Raw genomic sequence first — 26826 nt, forward strand, 5'->3', positions numbered from 1 at the left:
CAGCAAATTTTAAAAGCTATCAGAAGCTCCTCATCAAGGACAATGACACCTTAGCTCTGGACAAACAAGATCTCTGCCTGTTAATTCTCAGCTGCAAGAGCAAGTATCACAGTCCTTTTAAACAGAAAAAAAAAAAAGAGCATCAGGAACCCTCAGTCTCTGCTGGAACGTTGCTCTCCCTCTGGAGATGAGGGTCCTTGAACATCCAGAGTGTTCAACATCAAATGGTGAAGCAGTTGAGAACCTCCAACTATTCACTTGTTTGAAGTATCCTGCAAAACTTAAGCAAAAACTTAGTGAGATAAACTCTGACTCTGTGGGATTTGTTCTTTGAACATTTCACGTGGTGTCTCAAAACAGACTGAGCCTTGATAGATGTGTTCGTTTGAGGAGGCAAATCTGATAATGGCAAAATAACACAAGGATCTGGCAGCAGTGTTCATTCCTTGCTCCCCTGCTCCCCTTCCCCATGGGGTGACAGCAAGGTTTGATCAGCACAATGTGTGGGACAATGCCCCAGAACCAACCCCTGCGTGCCCAGAGCTGCTCCTTCAGGAGTCTGAGGCATTAAAGGATTCCTGGAGCAGCCTCAGCACTCGCTGGGCAGCCAAACCCACTCAGGTCAGCACCAGGGGTTAAATGTTACTGAGTGAGGTGGGCTCTGCTATTCTGGTTAAAAACACACTTAGGGACAAGTGCTGGTTTACAAAAAAATGAAATCCCAATTCCTCTGTACCTGTTGTGAACAAGTCAGGGTGAGGAGTGAAATCCTTTTTTCTAAAGGATCTCCACTGGCAGACAAAGACAACATCGTTGGCTTTAAAATTCCATTCTCCCAGCAGTCTGAAACCAGGTTAAATAAACTGGCAATGGCAGACTGAGTATCTACTGCCTTGAAAGACAGGGAAAATAAACATTAATGCTGCAATGTTACTGTGAGGTGTGCTAGAGGAGCTCCATGGCAAAACATTAAAACTCAGTCCAGGGACATTCAAGAGAATTGCCAGAAATGATCAGCAAGAACCAATGTAATCTGTTATCATGTGAACCTTTGGGTCAGCCAGACTTAAACATTTCAGCAGATCAGGATATTTTTATGCTTTCTAGACCACAGCCAAAGAAATGCTCTATGACTTTTTCTGAAAGCACTGGGACATGGTTCTGCAGGGCTCCCTCCCCTCCTCCACAGGCAGGAGAATTTCTAAATTGGAGCACTTACTGATGAGCTGGTCATGACTGCCAGGGCAAGGACTTGCACCTTCCACTTAAAATGCCTTCTCAACCACCACAAATAAACCTCTGCTCAGCTCATATGGCAGTAGATGTTCTGTTCCCCCAAACCCCATCAGCACTGGGAAGTTTTGTCCCAGGTACCAGAGCTGGCCCCAAACTCCACACACGCTGGGCATCGAAGTTACTCCTTGTTTTACTGGATACCAACACGAGCTACATTTCCCTTCTCTGCAGACACACTGAAGTAATTTCAATTTTCAATGCACAGCAATAAAAAACTAAACGTTTCTTTAATACAATTATGGTATCACTTCCAAGGATATTTACAAACAAGGCTAATTATTTTACAGATGAATGTGCTTCTGCTGTTTCTAGGCTACTATAGCAATGTTCTTCTTAGTCAATGCACGATCATGCTTAATGCATGAGACACTGAGCAGAAGGACAGCTGACTTCTTTAATGTTCACTGAAAAAAAATTGTTCCTATTAAAGGTGAAGGAACATTAACAAAATATGCATAGTCATTGAATCGAGGAAACAAGCACCAATCACACATGCACTGGTGGGAGACTGATACTGTCAGCACAATTCCATGATTTCTCAACAGCTGTAGAGCACTTCCCACACAGTGAAAGTGTCAGGAATCACAGACAGGACGACACCTCTGCGATTGGTACTCTGCAGAATGGAAATACACAAACTCAGGATTATTTGACAGCATGGATTGAAGTTAACAAGACAAACTGTACCAAGTAACCACACACATTTGGGAGGTATTGTTCCTCTAACACTGCATAGGAAGTTGAAAAGGATTCTGCTCCCTGTAGGAACAGATGGCAAAAAAAGATGGGTTTTTCTGATAGGGCAGTTAGAAGACAAAATAAATTTCTAGGCTCAGCCATGTGAGATGGAGAGGGACTTTCTACAAGAGCCTGGAGTGACAGGACAAGGGGGAATGGCTTCAAAAGGGTTAGATGGGATATTAGAAAAAAATCCTTCCCTGTGAAGGTGGGGAGGCCCTGGCACAGGGTGCCCAGAGAAGCTGTGGCTGCCCCATCCCTGGCAGTGTCCAAGGCCAGGTTGGACAGGGCTTGGTGCAGCCTGGGACAGTGGAAGGTGTCCCTGCCCATGGCAGGGGGTGGAACAAGATGAGCTTTATGGTCCCTTCCAACCCAAACCAGTCTGGGATACACGAACAGCTTCACCAGCCTCCTTGGCCTTACCTAGAACATGTCAGCCACAGTGGGGTTGGGTTTGGGGTGTTCTGTTCATTTGGGATTTTTTACTGAGCTGTTATGAAAAGAAAAGCTGGCAGCTGGGAGTGATTCCTTGTGTATCAAACTTGTGCAAAACTAATCTACTGTATGAGGGAGACTCTCAAGTTTAACTGACAGTAGTGTTAGTTGGTAATGCTTTTGGCAACTGAGTTTCTCTGGAAAAGAGAATTCCTGTTGGTAGAGGGTTTAGTGAAACCAAAGGCAAATACATTGGCAAAAGCTGGGAGGGAGTTAGAACTTAGGTCAGAAAAAGAAAGTGGGGCAAGAGACTTAAGAGCATTGGAAATTTTATATATATGTATATATATTAGTGTTTAAGCTAATTGCTATTAGTTTAATAATTATTACATTTAAAAATTATCCTTACTGATCCCTATTTGACCCAGGCAGTCAGTACCACCCTTCTGACTCAAACATTTCTGAGGCAGTTACTCTCCTAGGCTTTCAGTGAAATTCATGGAATGCCCAATTTCTTTCATATGGCTGTAACTGGCATCTGCTCTTCTCTGGGCAAGAAACTGGAACCATGGATTATTTGGACAGTTCAGTGTTCTACAGCAAATGCCAGTGTTGGTAAGAAGCAAAGGAGAGCACTGCAAGCTGGAGCCTTCTCTACCCACCAAGACCATTCAAGAGGCAGCTCCACTGTTCCCATCCCAGCTTTTGGGAATTGACACTGGTGTCAGGCAGAAAGGACAATTCCCACTGTGCTCAACCCTTCAGTTCCTTGTCAGTGTCCAGCTGCTGAGGCTTCCATGGGTGCATTTCCAAACAGCTTTAAACTGGCTCTTCCAGGTGTACTCCTGTTTCTGGAGCATGGAATGGGCTCTGGACTTTAGGAGTTTGTAGAACCTGTGATGTTCTATTTACAGGGCTGTGGACAATGTGTTCCCCCTCCAGCAGAGTCTCTGTTCCTGTCTCTGTATCCTCCCAGGCTGAAGGGAGCTTATGCAGTAGAGAAAATACTTTCAGTCTTGACACAGCTTTTCTCTAGAACACAGGAGAATCACAGAACGTGCAAGGTCCCTGCAGTAACCTCTTGATCCATTCAGGATCTGCAAACAAGAAAAGAAGTTGTTTAAAGTTGGGGGTAGAGCTGAACAGAGGAATGACATCTGAGATGCACAAACTAAACAGGAACCCTGGACAGTTTGTATACATTCACATGCAGGAGTGACTGAGAATTCAGTGAAATCAAACTGTTTCTGACCTGAAATTTCAAGTAATGCCAGTTTAAATTCCACCTCAGCAGGAGATAAAATTAGGGTGAAACACTCCGTGCTTTATCCTTACATACTCATAGCTGTATAGGAAAAAAATTTAAAGGAGCACCATGGCACAACTGCAGTGTTCTCATTTTCTAAACTGGAATTAGATCCTTCACATAATACAGTCCTTGGTTCCTGCCTCTTTATCCCTCTTGCAGAACTGGATGCTGATATATTCAACTTGTATCAAACTAACTAAGTTAGTATCAAGCTAACTGCTGGAGCATTCCAGCACAGATTATGTGTTTACCCAGCTCTCATTAAAATGTGGGATTTATACATCAATTTCTGCAGTCATTATTTGTAATTAACACATCACTAATCCCAGACAACACCAGGACACTGTGAAATGCAGAGCTTCACATAGGAGCTCCCTAAAAGAGAAAAGTCAGTGAAACTAACTCAAGCCATTTTGCAGATAAAAGTTAAGAAGCCCCAATCCTGCCCCTTTTGGCCCCAGGAACGTTTTACCTTCTGGGGTTGGGTGCCGTGCAATGCTGTCGTGAAGCAAACACCTCCTGTACACCAAACTCTGGCAGGACTGGTAGGTTAGAAAGCACCTGTGAAAGGACAAGTAGTTTTATCAAGAGGTTTGGGGTGTATTGTTTTATGACCTGCTCCTGTGTCCTCACTGGAGGCTGGGTTCTGCTCACAATCTGCTTTCTGAGAGTTAAGGCAGTAATGAACCACATTAAATATGAAAATTAGTAATTCATTAATTCAGGTACATGAAACTTCCCAAGTGTACCAAATTGCATATGGACACAAAAATGAAAGGTCAAAAATCAATCTATCATTTGCCAAAAAATTTTTAGCATACAGTAGAGGAAGTAAAAAGCTTGAAGCCCTACTGCACAGGGAAGAACCAGGGTTTACCTGACTGTTACCCAAACTAGTAGATAAAATCCGTTAGGCACAGTTTTTTCTTTGTGACAAACTAGTGACTTGCCAAGGCTCCAGGGACAATCTCCATGTACCCCCCACACTGGTACAGGAAGATTTAATTTCCTAGATGTTCCAGAATTTGACTTCTCAATGTGCCTGTTCTCAATCAGTTCCTGTTAAACTGCTTTTGTTTTCAAATGCTGAAGGAGCTTGAACAAACCCTCCTTCAAGTGATGTTCCAAAGGATGACTTGTCCTTGATTTCCCTTGCTTGCTTTCTCCCTGACCCCATATTCCCCCCAAAATAGACGCTCAAAAGCATTTTATTATAAAAACATTGTCCTGCTAAGAGAACCAAATCCAACCTCCAGCACCCTGGCTCTTAGGGAAGAGGAAAGAAAAAACTGTAGCATGGATAACATCCTTCATGCCTTTTCACTCCACTGCTAACAAGTGGTTTAGTGAGCTCTCAAAGTATGTTTGAATTATCCAGAGGAGGGGAAAAGCTCTGTAAGAGCCCATTACCTGAGCCAAATGTGGCCGTTGGAGCAGACGGCCTGCTTGCGGTCGGTGAAGGGCAGGATCTCCTTGCACAAACTGCAGTGCTCCGGGAAGGTCTGTTTGTTCATCTTCTTCAGGATGTGCCCAATCAGCACCTGGAACACACAGGAGGCACTCACTGACACAGCCCAGAGTGGGAACACCTCACTGTGATTTCAGAGTGACACAGAATTCGCTGAATCGCACGAAATCAAAGTGTAAGAAATACAAAGTATCAGTAAGTATTCATTTATTCCCCTTTTGCTCTCCTAAAGATTCCTGAATCCCCACAGTAAAGGGATACAGACCTTAAAACCAGTAATTCCTTGCCAATTTTAAAAGTACTGAAAGACCTGCTATCACACTGCTGACCATTACAGCAATGCTCTCCCTCATGCCTATCACAGTGAACGTGCTAAAACACACTCCTGTTCAGAAATTACCTGGATGCCTTCAGCAGTCATCTGGGAGTACATTTATAGCAGAACATTTATGTGACCAAATTTGTCTGTGACATTTCAATAGATATAAACCACATCCCAGGGACCTTTTAAGTGTGACAACAAACTGAATAGATAAAATACAATTTAGAAGTCGCTTTTCATCACCGTAAAAAAGAAACAAGATTCTTCTAAGATAAGAAAAGCAACCTCTCAAACCTTCAATTCATAGTAATTGGATGCTAGAACAACCCAGCAGTTGTGCCAGAGTACTTTCCTAGTGAATTACTGATGGCCACACTTGGCTGTGATGCCATCAGGAGAACACCACACTACATCAGTGATGGGCATGTGCTTCCTTTCTGTCTTTCTGGATGCAAGATAAAAGCTGATTTTGAGAGTTCAAGGGATTTAAGGACTTGGGTATGAGAAGAGCTGTTCTCTGCTCATTCTGCTCATACAAAGAGGTGCACAGACACCTGAATCATTTTTGTCATTAAGACCTGGGAGGCTGATGCAGTGTTCCCACCACAGCTGCCTTTGTCTCCCCTCTGTACTCAGAGAACTTCACTGCCCTGTGCAGGCTTCACTGGCCACCGACCTCCTGCCACAAATGCTTACTCTGTGCATTGCAACACTCAGGATGCTGTCTGTGCAGTTAGGCTTTGACAATGGTAGGGAGCACTGCAAGTTTGGGAAAAGTTCCTGTCATGGCCAAGCCTTAAGTTATGGTTATTAATTGTAGTGCACTAATTGCCAGTGTGCCTGAAAGCCCTGGCCATGTGTGTTGTAACAAAGGCAGTCAGTCAGCTTGGTTAACTGAATGTCCTGCATGAAGTTCCGAATCACTGGGTTTAACTCATAGAACACAACCACTTTCTGACCCTCTGAAACTGATCTTTGCACTGCAGGCTCAGGGAGTAGTGACAAGACCTGATAGACCACCTGAACAATAATTTCAGAAGAGAGACTTCTGCAGCTCTTAACATTAGAACTGCAGTGTGATTGACTAGAGGAAATAGATCTGAAGTTTAATTGTGTTAAGATGATGGACTAAATAAGCTTAGTCATGAAAGCAAACATCCCTCAGTCAGTTCATGTTCTAAACCCACTGACAGCAGCACAATGCTCTCCCCTGTTCTGCAAAAACTCAGACATCATTATTCTTTATTGTACCTGATTCAAATTTCAACATCTGTATTTACATTCCCTCTTATTTCACAATATCAAGGAAGGACAATTTAAGCTGAATGCTCTACAGAATCTGACTGGCAAGGCTGACATGACTCCAGCTCTCTTTCCCAGCCCAGCTGTTTTTTCAGGAGGGGGGAGAAGGAAGTGACTGTGACACAGAAGCCCCGAGCAGAGGTGCCACTTACTCGTGCAGTTCTGTCATCATAGCCATCGTCGGACATTAAGAAGTCACAGACTCCTCTGGTGGGAATGCTGGTGTTTTCTGTAATCCACGTGTGCAGATAAACTTCTCCCAACACCCGCTTCATGTGTTCTCGTGTCAAGTGCATTTCTACAGCCTCAATCTGTGCCTGTATTTCAAGCAGCTTTTCTACCATTGGCTCACGGCCTCCAGTGTCACTTGACTGATGGAGAGAATCCTCTGCATTGTCATCAATGTCCACACCTTTGCCTGTGTCCCCCAGGCTCTGCTTGCTGGCTTGTTTCGAAGTTCCTTCCTCTTGATCATCTTCAGTGCTGCCCATCCCAGGGGAATCCGATATCAAGATTTTGGCATCCTCGTGTGAAGGTCTCCACGTGACCTCGGAGGGGGCTTTCTGCATCGACTGGTACAAAATCCTCAAGAGAAACAGCTTAAACCTCCAGAAGTAAGTGGAACCACAGCTCTCTATCTTTTTATCCAGTGCTTCCTGTAAGAACTGAGGAATATGCTTATCCTTCAAGATTTTCCAGCGTACAAGATCCGTCAAGTCCACCTGCCGGAAAAGGTTCTGAACAGAAGATTCCAAGAGCTGTGCAGCTGCCTCCTCAAAAGTCTTGAGGGTGACAAACTGAACTTGGTAGTTTTTGTTGACCGGGTGCAGCCCGTTGGCCATGCCCTCGGTGGTGATGACTGCCAGGTACGCCCCACACGGGCTGACAGCGATTCCGTGAGTCCTGACGGAGCCAAACACCTCCGAGAGCTTTAGCAGCTGGTGCTCAAACTTTAAAGCAACGTCTGTGAATATGGGGATGAGCTGCCTGACCTTGCCGTCGCTGGAGCAGGTGTACACCGTGCCGTTCTGCTTGTCCGCAGTCATGGAGACAATGGGCAAGGAGTGGAGCCCCGTCACGTGGGAATTGTGGACGTTCAGCCCCGCTTTGGATATCAACAGGAGGCACCAGAACACGTAAGGGCCTCTCGCAGCCACCACCAGGCTACAGCTGCATTTCTGGTAGGGGTGGTAGAGAGGGATACATTTGATGCTGTGCACGGGCAGCTGGTCCATCTCCTGCCACAAGACCACGGGCTGTCTCAGCGTGAAGTAGCCTTTGACCGCCTTGAGGTTGACGGGGATGATCTTCACCGGGCCGTACGCACTCCCCACGATCAGTCCGCTCATCTTCCGGTTGTTGTGCTCATATTCCCACCAGGACAACACGCTGGGGGAGCTTATTCCTGACTCGATGGTATTGCAGGAAGTGATGGACTCCTTCCCCAGAAAGGGCAGCTGGAACTGCCAAACAGCGATATTCCCGTTTTCGAAGAGCACTGCCAGGAGCACGCTGCCCACGTCCCGGCACTCGTTGTTGTGCTTGACCTGCTGGGTGGTGCAGATGCCCGACCACTCCATACGCACCGGGGTCTGCATGCTGTGCCGCCGCTGGAACTCCGGGAAGTCTCCCAGCTCCCCACAGGGAGTGTCAGCCTTACACAGTTTGTAACTGGCCTCGAACAGGCGCTCGCCGTAGAGCTCGGTCAGGTCCACCAGCTGCACCCACTGCAGCCTGTTGAGGTTGGCGTGGATGGTCAGGCGGTTGTCCATGGTCAGGGCTGCCAGCAGGCACCTCCCGTTGGCGTCGCAGCCCAGAGGGGACCAGCTGGAATATTTGAAGCCCCGCATGGGTGTCAGGGACTTCCCCTCGGGATTGAACACCCGGTCCAGCATAAACGTCTGACTGACGGTTGGATCCACTGAGCTGGCGAACTTCTCCTTACATTCAGCCACCTCCTTCTTTGGGCCAACCTAAAAGAGAACAAGAAGAACCTCTAAAACAATTGTACAGCTGGTTTTTTTAGAAAGGCTTTTCTGGAATTAATTCCTTCTTGAAACAGAGGATCCCCAATCACAACCAACACTACACTGTTCAATGGTTTATTAATGTCACTCCTAAAGACTTCAGCTTCATTAATGCCCTGAATTTGCATAGTTTTGACTCTCAGCTATTGAAATTTTGTCTGCTGAATCAAAGAGCCTGTTTTCATACTTCTGTTCTCTTAAAGATACCTGGCATGATATTTAAATTGTAAAGCACTCAATATTTCAACGCCACTCTATATTCTCAGCATTGTTTTGGAAAATCAAATCAGATTCACAACAACAAAAGTATTATTTAATAAGATATTCACCCACATCTCCCATCTTTGTAAAAAATCAGATGTTCCCCTGAAGGCCACAGAAATCCCTGCTGCAAAAATCCTTTAGCTTAGGCAGCAAAACAGAGGAAGATTCCCACTTAAAACTGTGTTGAAATAACCGTACTGGCGCTCAAGTGATTCTCAGAAAAACTGCAGAACTTTAGAATCCCTGGACATCACTGGGATATGGTTTTCTCTCTCTTGTACTTTTAAAACAAATCAACACATGAGACCTTACAGCAAGTTTGGGCAGGGCAGGGGCAGCCCCAGGGCAGCTCCCTAAGAGGGGGATCAGAATCCCGGGATGGGTCAGGCTGGAAGGGACCCCAGTTGGGGAGACTCCAGACCCTCTCTGGGTTCTGTTCCAGTGCTCAGTCACTGCACAGGGAAGAAGTTCTTCCTTACGTTCAGGTGGAGCTTGGTGTCTTATCAGTTTATGCCCGTTTCTCTTGTCTTATTGCTTAGCACCATCGGGAAAAAACACAATCATTAAAGTTGGAGAAACCTCTGAGATCACTGAGTCCGATCTGTGACCGATCACCACCGCGTCACCCAGCCCGGAGCACTGAGTGCCACATCCAGTCGTTCCCTGAACACCTCCAGGGACGGTGACTCCGAACCTCCCTGGGCAGCCCATTCCAAAGTCTAATCACCCTGCCTGCGAGGAAATTCCTCCTGATGTCCAACCTGAACCTCTCCTGGTCCCCTCTTCCTGCCACCCCCCATTTAGATATTTATACACATTGACGAGGCGTGCCGGCCGCTCACCTTGAGCATGCAGGCAGCGCCGGGCGCGGGCACGGCGGTGCGGTGGATGACCATGTCCTGCCCGCCGCTGTGCACGTCGCTGAGCTGCTCCAGCACGGCGATGCTGCGGGCCGTGCTCACCGACACCCGGTGGTCCTCGGACCAGGCCAGCGGCTCCAGCCCGCTGGCGCCGTGCTGCAGCCGCACCGCCGGCTCCCGCCGCACCGCCGTGAGCCGGAACCCGGCACTCGCCGCCGCCGCCGCCGCCGCCGCCTCCTCCGCGACCGCCTCGAGCCCCAGCGGCGGCTCCTCCCGCCCCGCCGCCGCCATGTTACCGCCGCCTCACGGGCCGCGCGCACGCGCCGCCGCCGAAGCCCCCGGCGGGCCCGGCCGGGGCTGTCCTGCCGCTGCCTGCGCGGCACGCGGGCCCCGTAGCGCGGGGTGCGGGGGTGCAGAGAACCCTCACGGGGCCCCCGCAGCGCCGCGGGGCGGGCAGGGCAGCCGGGTGGGCTCCGGTCTGTGGGGAGAGCCCCGCAGCCGCCGCCGCGCCGCCCTCACGGGCCGGGCCGGGCGAGGGGCGGCCCCGGGGCCTTGCGGAGGAACGGGCGGGACATGGCGGCGGGCGTGGGGATGCGCGGCGTCGGCCGGGTACGAGCGGAGGGGAAGGGAGGGGAGGGGTGTGGGGTCTGCGGGATACGGGACCGTGACCGAGCGGGGAGGCAGCGTCCGACAAGTTGTTAAATGGAGTCTTTGGCTTCCACCGGCCCGAGCCGGGGCTGATGCGGCACCGGGGCTCGCAGGCGGCTCCCCGGGCGGGCTGCGGGCAGACGGCGCTGCCCCGACTCCCCGCGTTGACCTTTGGCGGGCTGTGGGTGATGCTCTCCTAGCCCTCTGCTTCATCTCCAGAGGCTTAAAAATGCTTTTGAGAGACGTTTTTAAACCATGTTCTGCCCAGTCACTGGAGAAGTTGAATGAAGTCCTTCAGGGATGAGCGCTAGGTATGGCTTGAGATTGCTCTTTGCAATGTCAGAAGTCTCAGGCGTGGTGGTGGATCTGTTGGAGTAGGAGTTGCATAGCTGCAGAAGGCAATTTTAGTTTGTTTAGTCATGGAGTGGGCGATTCCAGAAATAAGGCTCTGCTGTGGGCTGATGTTTGTGTGTTAACTGCCAGTCACTGATGACTCTGGTGTATTTGTTCACTTTCAAGCAATCTGGTGCTCTGAAAAGGAAGCTGCAGTCACCACATGAAAGCCCACCCGTGAAACGCAAACGTAAATTATCCATAAACACCTTCAGGAAAGGGGCCACAGCAGCTGACAGGAGGGAGGAGAGATACTCATCACAAAAACCTGTTCCTAAGAAGCAGTTGACTGACAACCAGAATGAAAGCCAGAAGAACAAACCTTTCATTAAGACGTCCAGCCTGTTTAAAAACAACCCCGACATCCCAGAAATTCAGAGGTATTTTAGACAAATGGGAGGGAAAAAAACCCTTTCAGTGTCTTGAATTCTTGCCCTTGCTTGGCAGAGCAGTTGCTTGGTAGATGTCATTTCATTGCTGATGAAGTAGAATGCTTTTGTATCATTTTTAACCCTAATGTGTGTTTTGTTTTGCTTGTTTCCCCTAACTTAGAAAAGAAGTGCAGCAGGTGCAAGAAAATGTTTTCACTACAGATTCCTTCAGCCAGCTGGACCTCCACCCACATCTGGTGAGTGGCAGGAAGGCCTACATGCCTCAAAAATGTGCATTTTTGGGTGGGGGCAGGTCAGAGAGCTGAGGGATGCCTCTTTATTCGTGGTGAGCCGGACAGGCTTGCTGGTACTTCACCTGATTTTGTCACTTAAGGTACTGATGTATGTCCTGACCCGTCCCCAGACACAGTTCCAGCACCCTTGACTGTTTGCAGCTGTAATACCAAAAAAACACAGAAAACCAGCAATGCTGTAACTCTGATTAACTAGCAAGTATTTTGAGAACATGAAAACTTTCTATTTTGTTGCCCAGGACCAGTTATGTAGAGAATAAACATAAGTTTTTTGTGTTGTGCTTTATCTTGTACTACAAAAAATAGCAAAAGGAACAGTTTGACAATAAAACCTTTACTTCTCTTTATTGTCTCTCTAGATCTCCACAATAAACACTGTCCTCAATATGTGTAGCATGACCAGGTAAGCAAATCAATATAAAAACTTTGCACTTTACCCCTAAAAGCCATCAGTATGTGTAATTGGCTTGTGAAGACCACAGTACCACTGTCCCATGTGCTGTTGGGTTTGTAGGCAGTCCTGCCTTCTAGTTTGGTACTTGAATCATAAACCCATCTGTTTTGAGTTTATCACATCTGATGCTTATCCAGAGGCTGTGCTTAGAAATCACCTCAGCTGATGCAGCTACACGGCAGAGATGAGTGTGAGGAATTTGGGGTAAAGAGTTTTGAGACAGTCAGTGCATGTTAAAACTGTAGGATTCTATCCTGTGTTGCATGTGCATTTCCTGCCCTGTTTTGTTTGTCACCCAGTGTTCAGAAGCAAACGATTCCTGTGCTCCTGCAAGGCAGAGATGCCCTGGTGAGATCTCAGACTGGTTCAGGTCAGTGTTGAATTGTCACTGTCCTTCTTAGGGTGTGTTAATTGGATTTATTTAGGTAGATCTTAGTGGAGTACCACACCTCTCTTTTCTAATTGACCCTTTATTGAATTGTCAATCTTCCATTCTGGAAATTTCCTACTCAATAGAAACTTTTCCAGACTGACTGCAGTTTAAGAATGGTGGGGCAAATGGTGCTTTGGTTTGCTGGAGTGTTGTAATTGCCACATGTGTTTTTTAATGGAAAGTTTTCCTATTTTCTCCCTTTTAAAAAGGTAAAACTCTTGCCTATGGGATTCCACTTGTACAGTCTTTGCAAGGAATGGAATCCAAAATACAGGTAGGTCCAACAGCACTAAATATATTTGCTTTTGATATTAAGGAATAAAAATAAAATCCAGTTCTTGTAGTCATTACTGTCTCTTTTCCTTACAAGCAGTCTGTGTTCCCCTTTATTTGTACACGTGTCAGATGGGATTTTCCAGTTTTATTGAGATGTGGATGGTACAAGATCAATGTTAGCCATTCCCCATTGCTCCATGCAGCAGGATACATTGGAAATGGGCTAAATTACCAGGTTTGGAGGAGGCAGAGAGCAGAAGAAATGGTCTGGAAGCTGGGAGAACTGAAAACAAAGGTTACTGCCATGTCTTTAGGGGGAGTAAGTTTTTAATCTTTGGCATGGAGCAGGTTTGGATAATTGCTCCCAATTTGGATCATACACCAGAGAATACTGCTGCAGATCTTGTGCATTTTATGGAAAGAGATCACCCTGAGTGAAGGGTTGAAGCATTTCCAGCCCGTCTTGGGTTGTCACTCCCTGCAGCTGCTACCTGCAGGTCGTTGCTGTGCATCAAGCAGGAGAGCATCCCTGCAGCTCAGAAACGCAGGAGTGAAACAACGTCTGGGTGCAGTGAAACGTTGGGTTTGACTGGAGCAGGTTTCCCAGCAGGGAGGAGAAGGCAGTGCAGGATTGATACGTTAAAGACTTGATTTTAAAAGCTGTGGGGCAGAAATACCCTAAGATGTTGTGTGCAAACTTGCACTAAAGCCCTCCAGAATCCTCTGTGTTGGCTGGCAGCAGGGGAGGTGTGGAAGGGCTGCTCAGTGCTGCTTTCTCTGAGAGGCCCTGCTCTTGTGTGTTTGCAGCGCAGTGATGGGCCCTACGCACTCGTGCTCGTCCCAACGAGGGAGGTAGGTGGCTTTTCCTTTCTCAATCTGTTTGAACACTGATTTTTGGGGATGTAGATGTGGGTCCACCAGGGAAGGTGAACTCTAAAGTTAGAAAACGCTGTCAGTCCTTCTGCTGAGATCTTGCTCTCACGGAGTGTTGTCATTTTTGTTCGGTGCCAACCAGAGTGAGAAAGAAGGAGTTTCTAAGTTCTTCTCCTGCAGTTGGAAATCTTTGTGAAGGCTGCAGCACCTCTCGGGCTCAGTGCATACCTCATGCCTTGCTCCCACAGGGGAATGAGTAAAACCAATTAATTCAGCTTTGCAAATGTGTAGGTTTATACAAACGTTTCATTTTTAAAGCTGTTTTATCAAATCCTTAAATGAATGCTGAAGCTGAGGCCTCCAAGAATTGGTTTCTCCATTGAACTCTTCTATTTAATTTATATTATTTGCAATTGCAAAGGCAGTGTCAGAGGAGGGTATCAACCTTTTACATTTTATTTTTTGGTATGTTGAATGATAATAATTTCCATGTGGAGAATTGATTGCAGGTATCTCATTTGGGGTCCAATATTTTATGCAACCTGCAGTGCAATATCTTTGCTCTGTTCCCTGAAAGGAGAAGGCTCTGAAGGTATTTAAATTTTTACAGCAACAACTTAGCTGCCTCTTTAGGATGCCATGTGAATACTAAGCATGGAGGAAACTGTGTAAGCTCATTTAAAGGGTTGCCATTGAGAGTACTTAGGAAGATAATTTGTAATTACAATTGGTATTACTTTGTACTGGAAGCAATAACCTTCCTTGAGAAAAGAAATGCAGAGATAGGAAGATCCAATGGCACAATCACTCCATGGGTCAGGTGAGAGAACAGTGAGAGCTGCCAGAAGAGGATTGACCTATGTGTTCCCTTTCTGTGGTGGTTTTTTATCAGAATTTCTGTAATTTTCCCTTTTATTCTTCCTCTGGAGCAAAATCTTCTGTGCCTGTAGCTTGTTTTCTCCCTGGGGCATTCACAGAAGCCCACAGAAGTCTCTCTTGTCCTGAGAGCTGGCTCATGGAGCTGAGCCAGTAGAGAGGCTTTTGAACAGGCCAAAATATAATAAAAGAGAGATTCTTCAGGAGAAAAAAAATTAATAAGTGGCTTCTAAAAAAAAATTAAGGATGCATTTAGAATTCTGATGTACATAACTAGATTAATTTACAGATTTTTGAGCCATAGGAATTTGTAATCCAGCTTTTTAGTCCAGAGAGACTTTGGCAGAGCTCATTTTCTTTTGTTGATTTCCATAGCTTGCACTCCAAAGTTTTGATACAATCCAGAAACTACTTAAGGTAAGAATTCAATGCTCTGTGTTCTTAGCTGTGTAAGGGCTAAACAACTTCAGTTCCTGTGAATTCAGCTGGAGGTTTAAGGAAATGCAGCACCTGGCAAGATGTATGGTCCTTAAAGATAAATGTGTTTAAGTGTATGATTTCCCTGTGGCATGTTTTAAATTATTACATGAGCAATTAAGTGATTAATTATGGCACCCTAGTTGCACATGTGCTGATAAACAAGCATAGTTGATTTTCACAGCCATTTGCTTATAGAAATACCTTTCATTGTCTCAGGCTGAGTTATGAATGGAAACTCTCGTGGTGACAAGGACCGTTTTACTGAAACTAATACTGGACAGATGGGTTTCAGATGGGGAGTAGGACTTGGTGAACTGCTTTGCCAGCTGAATGACTGGAGAAATGAGAAGGCTTTTAAAATCATTAAATGATAGTGCTTTCCTTGTAATTGGGGCAGAGTATCTTACATTGGGCTAGAAGGTGTTTAAATCATTTATTTATCTGATCCATATTTCCACCCCCTCTTCATTTTTTCCTTGGAATAATAGGGTACTTCCTTATTATTTATAAGTCTTATAAATTTATAAGTCTTAAAAAGAGACTTACAAGTCTTTTTTTAGTGCTGGAGCTGTGATCACATCACATGCACGCTGCTGTCAGCCCCATCCTCTCTCTTTTTGCCATGAAACATCATTTTTTGATTAGGCTTTTTCTTGTTATTAAGAAGAGTCATTGCTGGTCTTGGTTTTCCTGTCTGTAGCCATTTACCTGGATTGTGCCTGGAGTGCTAATGGGGGGAGAAAAGAGAAAATCAGAAAAAGCCAGGTAGGAAACCAACTTCTTAAATTATATTTTGAGTCCTTTATCTGTTACTCTTCTTCAGAGTGTTTTTCTTACTGGGAGGGAGGGTGGTGAGCTTGAATCAAGCTGTGATCCCCTGGATCTTACACAGGCACAGTGGCTGGGTCAGCAGGAAACATTCACTTCCCCCAGTTGGATCTGTTTCTAAAATGTTGATGAGCCTTCTGAGAAGATGATCTCTTGTGTCAGTATTTTTTTTTCCCCTCTCCTGACAAACACCTGTATTTGCTTACCACCAAGTGCTGCCTACAGTATTTGTTATGGGGAAATTGCTTTCTGGAGAAGAGATTTCCTGGCGTTAAAATCCCTTTTTTTTCCCTTTTCAAAAATGGAATTGTAAGCTGGTAAAACAAAATGGAATTTTCATTTCTCTCTATATAAGCATACACAAAAAGAAGTTTACTCTTGACAGTAAAACAAGTACTCAATTAGAAAAGAAAACCTGACTGGGGTGATTTTTTTTTTTAGTATTATTAATATTTCTTTCCACCTCGTCCTTAGCAATGAGTGTGCCTTTGAGTATCAGAGTATCAATGATGATCAAGGATAAATGTTAGCTGAAAAAAAACTTCAGTTTTAATCAGTGAGGAAGTGCTGTCCCTGAATTTACTGTGGCATTTTTCACCTCTGTAGGTTCCAGCTCCTCACTCTGGGTCCTATTCCATCCTAACCTTCATGGGGTTGTTTTTTCTTTCTTTTTTTTTTTTTTCTCTTGCCTGGGTTTTATTTTTTGTTTTTAAATCTTCACAGATTACGGAAAGGGATAAACATCCTCATTTCCACTCCTGGCCGCCTGGTTGATCACATCAAGTCCACAGAATGTATTCATTTCCGTCGCACTCAGTGGCTGATTATTGATGAAGCAGACAGGTAAACTTCCAAGGGCTTAGATATGGAAAATTATTACAATACCTTCTGCAGCATAATTCACTAAATATTAAAAAAAGTATGAGAGAGAGTGTGATCTTAAGCCATTCATGCTCAGTGGCCTCAGCCAAGCACCAGATGTCTGGGATTAGGACAAAATACCCGCTTTGGACAGATTGTTGGACAGTTATTCATTGCAAAGATGTCATGGAGTATTAAGACTTTCTCCTTCCTTACAGCACCTTTAACCATCTCTCCTGTTGCTGTAGGATCCTGGACCTGGGCTTTGAGAAGGATGTGGCTGTGATACTCAACGCTTTAAACGCTGAGAGAGAGACACGTCAGAACGTGCTGCTCTCAGCCACCCTCACCGAAGGTGGGTTATGGACAGATGGGGGCTCTTGTAGCTGAATAATGCACAAGCAACTGCTGAGTAGTTGGTTGAGTCTGCCTCTGTTACAGCCCAGTCTGAAGCCCTTTGCAGAAGTGGAATAATGCCTGTTAATTTCTTTGGCTTATGGCACTTCCTTCATTACTGCAATTTCTGTCAGTGTATGTACTTCCATGGTCTCCACATATGTCTCCCAAATTCCATTGCAAAGTCACCATGAACCCGAAAGTTCGTTTGTTTGCTTTGCAAACGCAGAATTAAGGCGAAAAGCTAATGGCAAGAGAGGTGTTGTGTGCTTTGCTCTGTATCATGCAAGGAGTCAGCTGCTGAGGCAGGAGCTGAACCAGGCCTCGTGACTCCTGCACTCTTGATAAAGAGTGAAGATCCGCTGGGTTTTTTCCACACACGTTTAGAAGCAGGCCTGCCAAATGCTGTCTGTCCATAAAGACATTTATGTACTGTAAAACAGCACAGTCAGCTGAGGAAGTGTCTTGTGAAGGTTCTGGTGGAGTTCACAGCAGCTAAGCCTGGTAAGCCCTGAAAGGGCTGAGGTTTGCAGTGAGGGGGCTCACTGGGTCCTTGCCCCTCGCTCTTTTTCACTGGAATTGCGTTAGTTGGTTTTTTTCTTTGAGCACATCATCCCAGCCCAGACTGGGCCTCACATATCTCTCATTTCCTGTGGTTTAGGAGTAACACGCCTGGCCGATATCAGCTTGAATGACCCTGTCAGCATTTCCATAGCAGATGAACTCCAGAAGGTGCCTGAACCAGCATCTCAAACAAATAGGGAAGCCAGCAGTTCATCAAACTGCATGGAGCAGGAAAACTTTGCTGTTCCTGAGACACTCCAACAGTATGTCATGATGGTCCCCAGCAAACTGAGGCTTGTCACGTTAGCAGCTTTTATCCTGCAGAAATGCAAGGTGAGACTCTGGTTGCGTTTATATTACTAAGTAGCCCTTTGTCCTTTCCAACTCCTTTATCTGTTCCTCTGTCGAGGATAGCATGGATTAGATCCAGGGCTTTGAAGTGCGTCTTGAACCACGAGAGAGCTGAGGTGCTGTTGTGTCTTTCATGCTGGCAGAGAGATCCCTGTGCAGCATGTACTCATTCTTCTTTTGTGAGCTCACTGTTTGGTGTCAGACTCTGTAATCCTTTCCCAGATAATGATGTATCTCCAGAAGTGTAAACCACCTGGATCTTTTCACGATCAGGGAATTGGGAGAGGCCTTTGGAAGTGGTCATGTGCAATCCTCTTGTTTTTCCTGCAGTTTGAAAAGCGCCACAAGATGATCATCTTTTTCTCCAGCTGTGAACAAGTGGAATTCTACCACGAGCTCCTTGTTAAGGTCCTTTCTGGAGGGTCAGAGTCAGAGCAACCTGGGCGTTCATCCCTCTCCTCTGTGAGCTTACAGTTTCTACGTCTGCACGGCGACATGGAACAGGAAGTAAGCACTCTCAAAATGTCAGGACCTGCAGTTTTATTCCTTATTCCATATGATTTATTATGTGGCTATTTTGGGGAGGAGGGCAGAAGAGAGGAGAGAGAATCATTTCACGTCTAGGGGCCTCACTCTTCCATCTGCTAATGAGAATAAGGATATTGTCCCATTTCTGGAAAGTACCTTGGTAGCTGTGTCTGAAAAACACACCTGAAGAGGCAAATGTGTTATTTCAGCAGAGCAGCCATTCTCTATTCCCAGTGAGTGCACTAAACCATTTATGTGACCATGCTTCTCTCTCATGCAGTCAAGACAGACTTTTAATGCCAAAGGAAAACCTTATCCAAGCCCCAAAACATTGCTACCTAATAAGTTGCCCCCAATAGGTGAGGCTGGAGCAGTTTGGCTTTGGGTTTGAAGAACAGTGTCTTGACAGTTTGCTGTTTTCCCTGGGATGGAATAATAGCATTATGACAGTGATTACCCCAAAATAGGTTTAGGTTTTAGCCAGTTAGGCCTGAGTGGAGAGGTTGGAGCTTGCTACAGAGGGCTGAGAGGCCAGGAGGAGAGTGTCAGATGAACTGTCACTGCAGAGCTTCTCTCAATAGCTGAGAGACCTCCCTTGGAAGTTCAGCCCCTGATCCTGCCCTTGGTCTGTGATGGAGAGAGTTGCCACTCTACTCTGAGCTGCACAGCAGAGATGGTAAATGAATAGAGCTCTTCTGATGAAGCAAGAGGTGAAGAGCCATTGTTTTTCTCACTCATTCCCATCCTGTGGAGACCAGAAACATGTGCTTTGCTGTCCCTGCAGTCTGGCCTTTCCTCAACCTGCCTGCCTGAGCAAGTGAGCAGGCCTGGTCTGGCCCAACTCTACCCTGACCAGCTGTTAAGCCAACAGAACACCACTAAGTAGCTGGCACCAGGGGAAGGGTTTTGCCTTTTTAGTACCCAGTGTGTAATTAGTGCTTGATGTCTTCAAATTAAGAGCATTAATGGAGCTAAATTGTGGATCCCATATGGTACTGCTGAGCACGGCTGCTGTCATTGTCAACAAGATACAGCGTGCTCTCTTCTTTAATTTTTGTCAGCAGAGGGTTCAGTGTGTCAGCAAGGCCCAAGCTTCTCTTCTTTTCTAGAACAGCACCTCTAGCTGGGAGTCAGGTGTGTAAGGTTTCTTCTCTATCATCAAGGTAACAGGACATTCACTTAGCTCTTAGCCAGAGCTTTAGGGAAAAGCTTGAAACCTGGAAACAAGGATATTTTGGAAGGCCAGTAGAAAAGGGATTGTAGGTGCAGAGGTGGTATTGGCAAGGGAAGATCAAGTTCTGCTGAGACCTTTGGTTATTGGTGCTCAGAGATAGCAAATATCATTGTGATGTGAGTTGGGGAGTCAATTTTTGTGGAAAACAAGTTGTTAGTTAAAATAACTGGAGAAGGTTTGGGGGCTGACAGAGCAGGAGGCTTTTGAAGGGAGCTGAGGGGCTGTACTGGGTGCCTGCAGCTCCCTTCAATGGCTCAAAGACTGCTGGGGGGATAATCTGGGACCTGAGGGCTGTGGGTGGTGCTGCCTGTGGGCCTGAGCTTGTGTTAGGAGTGGGGGCTGCAGGAGTTGTGGTGGTGCAGAGCAGAGATGGGGACAGGGACCTGCCTCTGACCCCAGTGGGAGGGAACAGCCTCAGTCCACTGTCATCAGCCCCAATGGTGGCTTTTGCCAGTACAAGGGGAAGGCGTGGGAGGGTGCCTCCTTTCCCCCTTGGGCAGGGATTTCTGGCCATCTCTCCTGCCCTGTTACTTTGAAGACTTGTCCCACAGCAGTTCACTGTGCAGCTGAGCATCCCTGACACTCAGTAATTCCAGTGTCAGAGCAGTGGCTGTGTGCATGCCCCATTGGGCACATGATGAGGCTGATCTCTTGTGATGTGATTATATCACTGTGTCAACAAAATGGGCTTATCCTGCCCATCGTGTGACTGGACAGACAGCAGTGAACATGTCTAGCTTTGCTTGCTTCCACAAAAGCCTGTGTTGCCCACAAAGCGTGCCAGTGCTTCTGTTGGTGCTGCCTAATCCTTTGTGGATCCCCTCTCCATGTAAAACAGCTCCTGTTTTCTGGCATACACAGGCTATGTTTCTGTGCAAACTGTGGAGGTGTTGGCTGCTCTGATTTGACCAAATGCATCCAGGCTTCCCCAGATACTGCCTTCCTACCTGGGACCACACCTGTGTTCCACAGATTTTTCCATTTGCAAGAAGAGTCTGACTGGCACTCATGAGGCCAATTCCTTTGCTTTTGAATCTGTACATGAGCTAGTGAACAAGACAGTTAAATTGTTACCTTAGCTAATTTGCTTTGTGTTCGATTGTCATGTGCATAAGCAGTCTTTTAATTCTTCCTTTTCAACCTTCTAGGAAAGGACAGAGGTCTTCCAGGAGTTCCTAAAATCCAAGACTGGCATCTTGCTTTGCACTGTGAGTAACTCAGAGTCCCTTTGCAGCTCCACACTAATGGGCCTGTCTGATCCCTAAGGGTAACCAGAGGAATTGGCACTGAGCTCTAATTCCAGCTCAGTGTCTGACCTTGAGGAAAGTCATCTCCTTTTTCTGCATCTCACATGTTAAGTAAGGACTGAGGCCTTCTTTGCAAACTATTAATATGGTCTTCTGCTGAGTTACCATATACAGGAAGAATGTATGTCTTATCTTAGAGACCACCAAGTATTTTGCACGGTCTTATGTCTAGAAAAATCTGTTCCTTTGAAGCTGGAACCTTGCCCTCTACATGCAGCCAGTAGAATGCAGTCCTGATTTGTAGTGTACCCCGTAACTGCCAGGAGAATTGGATGGAATGTGGTATTTCCCATCTTAATATCTACCCCAAGGGTAAAAACAACCACCTGCAGAGGTGGAAGGGGGAGCTCAACCAGAGAAGAGGTCATTGGAAAAGCTCATGCTCTGCTGCTCTCCTCACCTTGTGCCCTTCAAGCTCCTTCCAAGGATGCTGAGGGAGAAATTCTTGTCCTCTGCTGAGGTTTGGTGGCACCCTTGGGTTGTGGTGGCACCTTCACCTCTCACTCCTGACCTGCTGGGGCCACAGGCTGCTGCAGTGGTGCAGAAGGCTGCACAATTTGCTCTCTAATAGTGGCAGCTGTTGATCTGAAAACGTGTGAATCTTGGCGATTTCTACCCACCGCAAACCTGTAAATTACAGCGATCGGGAGTAATTAGAGCTGAGAAACCCTCTCCAGCTCTGAAATGACTCCTGTTCCTGCTGCATGTTATTCTTAAAGGAAACCAGTTGCAATTTTTTCAGAGAGTGGGGGGCTGAATTTTCTCTTTTTTCTGCCCACAGTTCAAACTAGGAGTGCCATGTATATAGGAGTGTTTGATTTAGCATTGCCAAATTATATATAATGTCACCTGTAAAATTCTACTTGTTACATTCTGGTCCTGCTTTGTGTGTACAACCTTTCAGAGATTTGGTCAAGGTCAAAATGCATCTTTGCAGTGCGTAAGTGGAACTTTAACTTGGTCTCCTTGTATACAGAAGTGGTACTTGAGTATCTGAACTAGGGAGGAGAGCAGAGCTTAAATCATTCAGTGGTGTAGATTGTTTTGAAGATAAAAAGTGTTTGGTAAATTCTAAAAAATAAATAGCTAAACTTTGTTGTTCTTGATGCACCTGCTGCCTATAACTGAGGAATGTCAGGTACGTGTCTTGCTATTGAAATTCCAATTTAATGGGTTGGGAAAGAAGGTAAATGCTCAGTTTTAGACAAAGAGAAAGCAGAACCATTGCAATCAGTGGGCTATCAGTTCCTGGGTGAGAAGGTTTGAAGGGAAAATGTAGCCTGTGACAGGAAAAATCTGTCAGGAAATGTGCAGCTCTTGGCAAGGTAGGAAGAAGAATTTGGATAAAGAAATCTTAGTGGATGGGATTCCCCTCTTGAGACACTGGAGATATGGTTTGATTTCTTGCTGTGCCACAGACTGTGTGCAGGTGAACATGGAATTGGGGTGACAAGGCAAGAAACCACATCTCAGTTGAGCAGCAATAGTTGTGGGTTTGCTCCTGAGCTGTCACAAATGGGAGGTAATGGTCATAAATGGGAGATAATATGGAGTAACCTGGATTGCCATGAAGAGGGTGGTGTAAGGTAACACATTTATTGTAACCCTCCTCCTCTTCAATCTAAGCCACTTTGCATTTCCTGCAAGGCAGGGATGCAGATCCTGATGGTTACGGTGACTGCGGCTCAGCTGGCACATGGTCAGCACGTTAAGCACAGTGAGCTGTGTGTCTGAGTCCAAAATCTCTCTGTGCTTCAACTCCCCATCTGTAAAATGGGGAAAGTAGCACAGTTCCATCTTACAGAGATGTTGGGAGGACAAATGCATTGAAAGCAGGAGGTGGCCTGTTACCACAGTAATGGGGACCATATGGACACCTTAATATAGAGATACACTTTGCACCAGTCCCACATTACAGGTGCCTCCCCAACGCAGATGTCCAAAGGGCAGCCAGGCTCTGTGACCACCTCCTGCCTCTAAGGGCATTGCTTTTTCTGACACTCTTCTCCATAGCAGCAAAAAAAAAAATATTCTGCAGAAAGGTGGTTCTGTTCTTTTCACTATGAAATCACGTTTTGTGCCCACAAAATTTTGAAACCTGGCTCACAAAAGAGCAACACAAATAATGTTGCCGTCCTTCCCTTGTCCCTTATGCCATGTTCTCCACCCATCTTTCCGCTCTAGTAAGCAATGGGACCTGCTGTTCCTTTTATTAATTTGCTCTATGTCATATGTATATTAATATATTCCATAAAATATTTTTGCCAGACAATATAAGCTGGCAGACAAGAAAATAAAGAAGGGCCACGTATCTCAGAGGGTCTCGTCCAGATTTATTTCTCTCTCCTTCACTGAAAGTTCTTTGCGGCTTCCTTTGGGATGTGCCTTTTAAACAAGTTCATCTCTTCCAGGGAGGGAGGAAAGATCATTTGGAGATTGTTTGCTGTTTACTCAGTCACGCTAACTCATCTTGCCAGTTTTCTGGCGGCCCCAGCCAAGAGCTTTCGCCTCTGACAGCTTCTGTGCTCTCCCCTTCCTCCTCTGATTACGCAGCCCAATCTGTCACCCTGCCGACGGGGGTCTCTACCCTGCTGATGGCTTTCCACACTCGGCAGTAATGACTTTTGGCAGGCCGGGAAGGCGCGAGAGCTTCTTCCCCAGCTTGGAGAGCCGTTAGGCCCTCTCTGCCTGTTAGCTAAAGCACTTTGTGAGGTTCTTTGGTAAATAAATGAGTCATTTTAATCCAACTGACAGCCTGGCACCTGAGCAAGCTGCCTTCCATCTGTACTTCTAGGCCTCATGTAGGCAGCCAATTGTCAAGCTCAGGGCCTTCAAGACCTCACCATTGAGTGTCTTTCAAAAGCAACTTTAGCAATTTCCTTTGCCCTAATTACATCGTGTGAGAGGCACTGAGCAAACCAAGGCCCTTGCAAAACTTTTGTGGCCCTGTTGGTTCTGATCTTCTGCAGTGACAGGACTCGCTTTCAATGTGGCCTTTTTGCCCTTCATTCCCTTTTACCCACCCTCTGTACCCCATTCCCTGGCACCCACCCCCTGTATCCCATTCTTTTGCATGCACCCCTGTACCCCCCAACCACAAGCACAGGCTGGTAACATGAATTGTTCAAAGCAGACATTTCAGCCTTTCTAGCATCCCTCAGGTGGATTGTTTCTTGATCCTGTGCCCTTGTGTGCCTTGCAGTTGGGATCAGGGCAGGAACATGGTTTAGGCTTCAGGTTATTGTGTTTGCTTGGCATCTGGGCTTTCTTTAAAACTGCACTGGTTATTTTTTTTTTGCTCCCATGAGATGGTCACTGAAGAATTTGCCCTTCCATTGCCCGTGGAAAGGAGGCAGCAGTGACCTGCCGAGGTGTCATATCCTTGATTTCCCTGTAATTAAGGAATGGTGGTGTGAGGTCACACGTGGAAAGGGGAGTGCCATCTGAGGCAGTGGAAAAGAGGGGTGAGTGGTATATTGAAAATCTCTTGGGATTCTTGAAAGAGTACTGGCAGCAGGTTAGTGCTTCTGTGAGTGGAATAAATGTAAAACTGGATAGTTGTTGTTTGAGCTGTGTTCTCTCTCCTGGAAAAGTGACCCACAAATATTTTTCTAAAATTCTGAGAAGTTGAAACTCATGGGCTCTGCCAGCAGAGGAAAGCAAATCAACTCAAACTTTTTACCCTAGTCCTACCTTGCTGCTCTCTACCAGGGTCTTAGAGGAAAAGCAGCTAGAGGAGACACAGGTGGACTGATACTGAGGAATCTTTGAGAGTTTGCAAAACACTCCAATTACCAGTAAATCCCGAGAGACTTGTGAAAGAAAGCAAAGGGAACCCCCAGGAGAGTAGCTGCTGCTATGTGTCAGTAACAGCTGAGTTGGAGTTGGTGGTATTGTGAAAGCAATCATGAATGCAAGGCTGGTGATGGGAGAAAGCCTTCTCCTAAAATGTTCTCCCTGGCTATTTATGAGGCTTTTGGTGAACCTTTTCAGCTTGGGCAAACGCACATGAAAATGCTGTCTGTGGCAGTGATCTTCCAAGCGAGATGTTGAGAAAATGTATCTTGGAAGAGTAGGGAAGGAATCTGGGTGGATGAGAGGGATGGCTCCTGCCCACGTTGTCTATTCCTTCCCCTATTAGAGGTGCTCCTGACCACAGGGCTGGCTTGGCTGTTGGTTTATTTTGGGGAAACTGCCCTGTCCCAAGGTCAAAGCCCTCTCCTCAGACAGCATTTCCTCAGCTCCTGGGTGTGAGGAGGAGCACAGAGTAAAGGAAAAGACCAAAGCCTTGTCAGCGTGGAAGAACAGAGCCAGCCAGCTCGGAATCAGACGTCAGCGCTCCTGTGTGATCGCGCTGTAGAGTTTATAGTCTTGTTATCCTGGTAACTGCTGTACACGCTTCCCGACTCCCCTTGATTTATTTCCTCCAACCTCCTTTAAATGGCTTTTTGTACATCTGTTCATTCTGACTCTGGGAACAAGTCACTCCTTAATAAGCGTGTTGGAGCGCGAGCGTGCGTTATTTCGGAGTGGGCGCTGTGGAAAGTGTCTTCTCTTTTACTGCAGTTGGAGCCACAAAACAGCCTGGTTAGTGCTTATGGGAAGGCCTTTGCTGCCAAAACATCAGCTTCCCATTCTTTTAACGTGTGTGGGAGTTGCATGAAAACACTTCAGTGGGTGGCTGACACATTTTTAGTACATTAAGCTCCTGCTTACGTCCTTAATATATTCTATTTTGCAACTAGCTAAAAGATACATGTGTTGCAAAACATTTCCTAACAGAGTGAAATCTGCACACCTGCTCTGCTATTGCGCCTGGTGAATGTAAAATCCGAGGAGTATGTGAGGACATTACTAATGAACAGAAAATCAAGAAGGGAGATTGAGATGTGTTTGCACTCTCCATTTTGGACAGGATTTAAACTCTCGTTTCTCTCTGAAGGGGTATGTTTTTGGAGCTATTCTGACTGTGGATAACTAAAGGGTCTCATTCAAGTCCTTCTCCAAGTTGATAGGTTTTCTCACCAGCTGGCACATCAAATAAAACCTTGACAGCAGCTTCAGACTCTTTTCTTCACGGCTGCATTTTGTTTCTCCAAATCAAAGCCAGACTGCAAATCTAAGGCATAGCTGAAGTCCCCTCTCCTTGAGCTGTGCTCCAGCTTCCTGCAGATTCTGCTAAATTGTTTATTAGCCTTTTATTTTAGGGCCACATGACCTGCAAGTCTTCTGCTCCTCAACTTCAGACCATCACCTAGGAAACAACTAATTATTTGTAGGTAGAGATCAGTGTATCTTTGGACGTTCCACCCAAGGCCAGGGATTCTTGACTGCTGGCCTTTATTTTTTTTTTTTCCCTTTTCATCATAAGAAGCCTGGTTTTAGTACTTAGATTTGCTGTGGAGAAAGGTGTGCTCAGAAATCATGCTGCCTTTCAGAGATTTAATTCTGCCTCTCTGTGTTTGGGCAGTAGGTGCCCATGAGAAGATCTCTTTTCATCAGTGAAACAAACTGAAGAACCAAAGGTATCGCTGCCCCTTACACAGTGGATTCTGTCAGATATAATGCAAAGGGGCTGTAGGAAATGCTGTAATTCAACACCACCATCCTGAAATAGG

The 26826-nt window shown here is 46.1% G+C and overlaps 2 protein-coding genes across 4 annotated transcripts in view; one reads left to right on the forward strand and one right to left on the reverse strand.

Annotated features, from left to right (window-relative positions):
- Positions 1-1501: 1501 nt before the first annotated feature.
- GTF3C4 (general transcription factor IIIC subunit 4) lies at positions 1502-10300 on the reverse strand. Of its 2 annotated transcripts, XM_082295399.1 has the most exons (5): positions 10004-10300; positions 7023-8843; positions 5189-5319; positions 4251-4339; positions 1502-3566 (listed from the first exon to the last, which is right to left on the reverse strand). In XM_082295399.1, exons 1-5 carry the CDS (start codon positions 10055-10057, stop codon positions 3502-3504), a joined length of 2160 nt encoding a protein of 719 aa, XP_082151525.1. In that variant the 5' UTR covers positions 10058-10300; the 3' UTR covers positions 1502-3501. The 2 variants fall into 2 exon arrangements, with proteins under 2 accessions (XP_082151525.1, XP_082151524.1); XM_082295398.1 differs by lacking the exon at positions 4251-4339 and having other exon boundaries at positions 10004-10177.
- A 210-nt stretch (positions 10301-10510) lies between these two features.
- Positions 10511-26826, forward strand: part of DDX31 (DEAD-box helicase 31) — a 43637-nt gene continuing 27321 nt past the window's right edge. Inside the window, exons 1-14 of one of the 2 annotated variants that reach the window (XM_082295393.1) lie at positions 10511-10630; positions 11189-11442; positions 11615-11690; positions 12107-12150; positions 12501-12571; positions 12844-12908; positions 13718-13762; positions 15035-15076; positions 15840-15904; positions 16691-16810; positions 17077-17183; positions 17886-18121; positions 18470-18646; positions 21050-21109. In XM_082295393.1, coding sequence (XP_082151519.1) covers positions 10595-10630; positions 11189-11442; positions 11615-11690; positions 12107-12150; positions 12501-12571; positions 12844-12908; positions 13718-13762; positions 15035-15076; positions 15840-15904; positions 16691-16810; positions 17077-17183; positions 17886-18121; positions 18470-18646; positions 21050-21109 — 1398 coding nt within the window. In that variant the 5' untranslated portion in view covers positions 10511-10594. The remainder of the gene's footprint in view (positions 10631-11188; positions 11443-11614; positions 11691-12106; positions 12151-12500; positions 12572-12843; positions 12909-13717; positions 13763-15034; positions 15077-15839; positions 15905-16690; positions 16811-17076; positions 17184-17885; positions 18122-18469; positions 18647-21049; positions 21110-26826) is intronic. The other variant, XM_082295394.1, reaches the window with a different exon arrangement.

Source organism: Coloeus monedula, assembly GCF_965178545.1.
Source record: "Coloeus monedula genome assembly, chromosome: 21".
In the NCBI taxonomy this organism is placed as follows: domain Eukaryota; kingdom Metazoa; phylum Chordata; class Aves; order Passeriformes; family Corvidae; genus Coloeus; species Coloeus monedula.